The sequence below is a fragment of the Alligator sinensis genome, unplaced genomic scaffold (assembly GCF_000455745.1).
Source record: "Alligator sinensis unplaced genomic scaffold, ASM45574v1 scaffold103_2, whole genome shotgun sequence".
NCBI classification, from domain to species: Eukaryota; Metazoa; Chordata; order Crocodylia; family Alligatoridae; genus Alligator; species Alligator sinensis.
This window is the reverse complement of record NW_005842166.1, coordinates 315525-322167: the sequence shown is the minus strand read 5'-3', so window position 1 is coordinate 322167 and position 6643 is coordinate 315525. Positions and strand designations below refer to the sequence as shown.

At 41.6% G+C, this 6643-nt stretch overlaps 1 protein-coding gene across 1 annotated transcript in view; it reads right to left on the bottom strand.

Moving 5' to 3' along the window:
• Positions 1-6643, bottom strand: part of ELAVL1 (ELAV like RNA binding protein 1) — a 73112-nt gene that overhangs the window by 20977 nt on the left and 45492 nt on the right. The window contains exon 3 of the mRNA XM_006025754.3: positions 1555-1658. Coding sequence (XP_006025816.1) covers positions 1555-1658 — 104 coding nt within the window. The remainder of the gene's footprint in view (positions 1-1554; positions 1659-6643) is intronic.

Genomic DNA, 6643 nt, shown 5'->3' with positions numbered 1-6643 from the left:
TTCCCTACAGTATTTTTATAAACAAGGGAGAAAAAAGCGAGTGAGCAAGAGGGGAAAGATAAGAGATCTTCTTATTTGATGCAAAAAGATGTTACACAATCCCTTCTGGGGATGAGCTAACAATAGCCCAGTACTGATGATATCAATGAACCATCATGATAAAAGTTTTTCTTGGGTACCAGACGTAGTATATGTTATGTCAGTGCCTAGTAAATATCAATAGCTGTATTCAAGTACCAGCGGAAAAACTCAATACATCAATGACAGTTTTAGCTCTTAAAACTATGCAGAATTAACATGTATCCTCCTTCTCACTAGAAAATGAGAACATTACAAACCATCTCATAATGTCTGAAAGTCTATCCTTTACAGGAAAATGGTAGAAATTCAAACCAACTAATATAATATGCACTCCTTTTTTCATATTTTAAGGCAGAGCTCATCATCAAAGTACCTGAGTTTCACATGAGTTCAATCCAAAAGTCAGGCAACAATTTGGAATAGTCTTACCTACTGTGGACACAGACACAGTCATCACATGTGGCATTGGGATAGAACCCATGACCTGCCAGTAATTATGTACACCAGGTGTATGAAACTGTCACCTAGACACTACAGTGATGAGTGTTCTGAAAACGGAGGGAAGGAGAAAGAGATAATCTTTGAAAAATCAAGCTGTTACAAAGCAGAGGTGTTTGACAGCTCATTCCATTGTACTATTCTTCTATAAATGCCCCTGTTCTCAGTTTGAAGCTCTCCACTGCAGCATTCACTGAAGGAGAGCAAACAACATAAAACTAACATTCATTTGCATGAAAAATTTTAAGATTACAGAGTAATAAGAATTTCTAATATAAATTGTTAACAATTTCAGTAAACTTGTTTTGCAAAGCAAAATGGTACCTGTCTCCTACCAGGGGTGGTGGTGAGGAATTTAAGTGACATCTTCAAGGACAAGTACTTTGGGAACTCAAGAGAAAAGGGCTGTAACTAATATTCAAACCTAATGCATGGCCACTGGCAGCAAAGGTGGTGCTGACATTCAAAGAAAATGGTTCATGTTTACAAAACACTAAGATAAAACACCACTAAAAATACAACCCCCCTCCCCAAGTTAGGATCCTAAACCCATGTTTAAACGTCTAAAAAAGTGGCCCAGTTTTCAAGTGTTGAATACTCAGCAGTCCACACTGATTTCACTGTAATCCTGTGCTAGTGAAAATCAGATCTTAAATCAGTTTTAAAAGTATAATGAAACAATTAAATGTTAATTACAGGTTTTCAAAATGCACTCATAAAAAGTTTAACTAGTCAGATGACCTTTGCAAATATTTGCCTCTCTTATTAGGAACTTTCACTTACTCAAGATCTTAAGTTACCATTCATTCCTGAGGTTTTAAACTGGCAAGGCACATAGAAGTCTAAAAGAAATTGGGGAGGGACAGCTGAGCAGGAGAAGGTATTACAATTCAAGAATGCCAGAGCTCCGCTTAACTATTCTAAATATATAATGTCACATTCTAGGGTGTAAACTATAAAATCCATGCTTGCTACCTTGATAGTTTTTGACTGAAGTCTCAGGCCATTCAGTGTGTTTATTGCTCTTTCAGCATCTTTTGCAGTCACGTAGTTCACAAAGCCATAGCCTAAGCTGTGTCCTGCATGGAAGAATATTTTACATTAATCCTAAAAAAAAAAAGTGATGTGTCTGCTGAAATTAAAGGTGTTCGTTTCTTAGCCGAGATCAAAACAACACACAAATATCATATGTAAAAACCCCTTAGAACAGCTATGGTAAAAACGCGCCGTTAAGTTTTTCAGAGCTGACAATTGCGTGGACAGTCTGATGTGATGCTCCTTCACTTTCCACTTCAGACATTTATCCATTTTTGAGGCTAGCGTACCACAAATAATAAGCAGGGAGCCCCCAGAAAACAAGTCATTCCAGTTTGAAACACTGACTTGGGAATACTAAGCTATCATCATAAAACTACAATCAGCAAACTGTCACACAGAAGTAGTCATGGTATGTGACATTCATTTTTTCACTTCTGATCTTGTAAAACAGAATAGTTAAATAGACAAAAGAACAAAGCATTACATTAAACTCCTAAATATACAGTAGCAAGCGAGATATTTTAGCATATGAAACTAATCGGAGGGGAAAAGAAAAACAAAAGTATCACAAAATTATCAGTTTTCCTGCAGTTGCTCCAGTAACTCAGTCCTCCACTCCTGGGGACAGAAGTTGAGTTTTTTCTTTTCTCTTTCATACAACCCCTATGATTTATCTGTCACACTGCATACAAAGTTAAAAATAGGCAAAACCTTTGATCCAGGTACATCATGGGCTATCACTTACTTAACCAAACAGTCCTTCTCAGCAGATATCTTACTGGATGTTCATACCCAACACTTTTCTTAAGGTATTCTTAAGACTCACAAAACAGCTTGAGGGGAAGAAAAAAAAATTTCAACACAGCCTAGACAGTTTGAACAAATTGAACAAATGAATCAAACAAAAATTATTTTCCCAATCTCCCAAAATGCCGGTCTCAGGTGGGGGACCAAATGCAAGGACTGCCTGTGAGTGGAACTTATTTGTGGTTAGTAATTTCTAGAGATATTTCAAACTCTTAATAATTTGACAGAAAGAAACTGGTTCCCATTCAGGCACCTACTACTCACTTTCCCCCCACACCTGTCATCAAAGCTTTAGGCTGCAAAAGACACACTAAAGAGCATATGAAAGATCACACTATCTTGCCAGATAGTCTTAAAGCTATGCCTAAACACAAGGCTCAAAGTCAGTAAAGAAGGTGTGCCCTCTGCCGCCTCCCCCACTGTGTCCCACCCCGCCAGAAAACCATACTAGAAGATGCTCTTTCAGCTATAACCATTTCTGTCATCTAGGATAGTTTCAGAGTAATCCTCAGCAGGCAAATAAGCCATCCCTACCTTTCTGATATTCTCTAGTTAAATTAAGCTCACATCATTTCAAAGGAAGCCTGAATGCACCAGAAAAGGAAAAAGCAGTTTTCTATCCCTGTCCTAGACAGTCTATAGAGAAAAGCAGCAGAAGACACTAAAACACCCATCCAAAAAAGAAAGAAAGAAAGAAAGAAAGTTTCATACACCCACAGTAGGAATTACATCTGTTTGATTAGCAGCAACTAAGGCTGGAGAGAGTCTCCAAAAGTATTACAACGTAGTCACTGTGTAGAATGCTGGAAGAAATGGCGTATGTACAAGATGGGGACTAACTTGGCGGGCAGGGATCCTTACAAGAGCAAAACCTCTATCTGTTCCCAATGAAGCTGTACAAATTTGCCAGTGTCAAACATATTACACCTCAACATCGTCTCTAAAGCCAAATATTACTAGTATACAAACTCTATAATCTATAACATCTAAAGGCCAAGACAAAAAAAGTGAGGCACATACTTATTAGGGAGCTCCTTTTTGCAGACAATGCTGCACTCACCGCCCATGAAGAAAGTCTACTACAGATACTCATGAAATGCCACTCCCAGGCTTACAGGATGTTTGCCCTGACCATCAGCATCGAAGACGACTATGGTCCTAGAAAAGGGTGTTCACCAGTCACCCTTTATCAGCCTGCACAACACACCTCTCGAGGCAGTGAACAAGTTCTGCTACCTTGGATCCACAGTGAGTGACAACCTATCACTGGATGAAAGTTAAATATGCACACTAGAAAGGCATCTACCACTTTCAGTAAGCTCTCCAAACGAGCCTGGAACAATACAAAACTCACAAGCAAAACTAAGCAGCTTGTGTAAGCCTGCACCCTCAGTGTCCTTATGTATAGCAGTGAGGCATGGTCAACATATGCATATCTGGAAGAGAAGTGGAACAACTTCCACCTACGTTGTCTACAGTGCACCCTTGACATCAAGTGGCAAGACAGAATCACCAACACAGAGGTCATCACCAAAACCAACCCACCAACCATCATTGATTTACTCAAAACAGTGGCGCCTACAATGGCTTGGCCATCTGTGCAGGATGGAAGATGGCGCATCCTGAAGGACACCCTGTATGGGCAAATTGCAGAAGGGAAGAGAAGAGCAGCATGCCTAAAATTGAGCTTGAAAGACATCTGCAGGCAGGAATTTTTGGAATTAAACCAAACCTTTGGGAGGCCTTAGCAGCAGACAGGGCAAAGTGGCACTCCCTTCTCAATCATGGAGTCCAACATCACAACAAATTATGGTCTTCTGAATTACAACAGAAATGTGACCGAAGGAAACAGCCTGTCAGTACGGTGGTCCCTAATGCCATATACACCTGGTGACCTCTGTGGCAAGACCTGCAAGTCTAACATTGGTCTTCACAGCCACAAGAGAAAATGCACCACCAGTCAGCAGAATAGCTGCAATATCCACCATCACTTGCTGATGAACCGTTGCCATATGCTGTATACTACTCTACAGTCCGTAGCAAGTGCCAAAGACTTACGTGAGTTGTATCTATTTGAAAAGTATTCCAAATACACTAAATCACCTTCCCTCCTATGCATGATTTTGTGCCCTATTCTCTTTGGTACTGAGGAACTGCCTTCAGTGACTAGTGAAACCTGAGGACTTCCAGATGATTCTGCAGGATAACGTTGTTAATGACTAACTACACTGTTGATAGCGCAGGAGGACCTTATAATGAGAGTTCGCCCTTAACTACTTATAACGATGGCTCTCTATGTACCCTCTTCCCTGGATTAATCTTGAAAGACAGACTTGTAAATCTTTGTGTAACTGAAGTAACTGTGGCCAAGATGGACAAACAACAAACGTTTCTTTGCTTGCAACCTAGCATCAGCAAAACCCATGGATTTGTTCTGGACAGAATATAACCTGGTTAGCCCAGACTTTGGTTCACTCGATTGCTAATGAGACCAACTCTGACTGGTTGGAAACATCCTACCGGAAAAGGTGGGACAGAACCTAGGAGGGGATGAACATGATCTTCTCTTTGCTGAAGCTTTGTCTTGCACTACATACAATTTCTGGGGTACTAAATGCCACAACTTGTAACTTTGCTCTCTCTCCGAGCTGATATAGACCACTGGAGCCAAGGCAAGAGCACAGACGTCTTTGTAAAGTGTAGTGCATAGAGCCTCTCCATTTGAGGGGCTCAGGATATTGGGATAACATTGATTTTGAAATTTACTGTTTCCCTGCTCTTAGCTAGCCCAATTTAATTCATTTTTAGGGTGTGCTGGGAAGTAGACGAAGAGAAGGCATTTGGAAAGGGCAAAAATGGCTGTATATATTGTTTATATTGGGGCTGGTAAGAAAAAGGGGCAAATTATTTGGCTGAAACACTTATAATAACCAAGGTGAAAAATGTAAGATGAGGGGAGAGGACAAGGAGGGGAAAATGTGCTGCTGTCTTAATTCTGTAAGGTTATCAGTCTATTTTAACTTGATGACAAGGATAACTATCATTTAAAACAGCTTGTGAATATATTTCAAAACCAAAAAGTATACTAAAAAATACTCCACAAATGCCAAACTTACATTCACACATGCTACTACGAATTCTAGCTGTGTGCCATTCAGAGAAAGGGCTCTTGATAAAAATAAGTGATTTCCCTTTTTAGTTTTAAGACTTGGTTCTCAGCTCCACAATAGACATGCTGTCCACCTACCTGCTTCTTTTCCCTGTTCCACCTTGGCTGCAATGCCCGAGTTGCTAGATCCTGTTTCCCCTCTACGTTCCTCTCCTGTTACTAGTCAAGGAGGGAAGGGGGGGAAAACTTGTGCCATTCACAACAAGAGAAACAGTCCTGAAATGACAGTCCTCCACGTGTGCCCTGAGTTCACTAGCTGATCACAGCAAGCTCCAGATGAAGTCCCTGCTTTGCACAGCTCCACAGCCCAGAGGATAAATGCCACCAATGCTCTTCCCTTCTTTCCCCCTGCTGCTGCAGCACTCAAGAAGTCAAGGCACATGCAGAGCTCCAGCTGCACTGCCATGCCAGTGAGCTTAGCAGGGCACACTGCTCATGTGTGTGCAACTGCACTGCCATGGATTTTGCAAAACTCACTGCTGAGCAAGATATCACTCTTTTACCTTGGGAGATCAGCATCATTCTCCCATTACTTTTACAGACAAGGGTAACTAATGGCAGAGTAACTGCACATAATCATTTCAGAGCCAGAAATAGACAGCAGGTATCTATGACAGAACTTGAGCGCGCTCCCCCCAGACTGTGTCCACTTGAGTCTGCAAACACATTCCAAGCCAGAAATAAGTCACTGAGGCTGAGTTTTCTTCCCTCTGCATCTGCTCTCACACCCTCTGCCTCCTCAGGATGAGCATGGTGCAGTCAATAGCAAATTTGAAGGGGGAGGGGGAGAAGCAGGGGCGTAAAGGTGCACTTAAGGCTCCTAGTGCTGGGACTCACCTTGCAAGAGTATAAAATAAGCCCTTAGACCAGATGTGGGCAAAATCTGGCCCACGGCAGATCCCTCAGACCCACTTGGCCCAGACACAGTCCAATCGTGGCATGTCCTGACATCTCCTGGACATGCAGCAGGGCTGGGACGGCTCCATGGTGGGACTGCCTTTCTAGATAGCCCAGGTGGCAGTGGATCTCTCTAACTGCCACTAGCCCCAG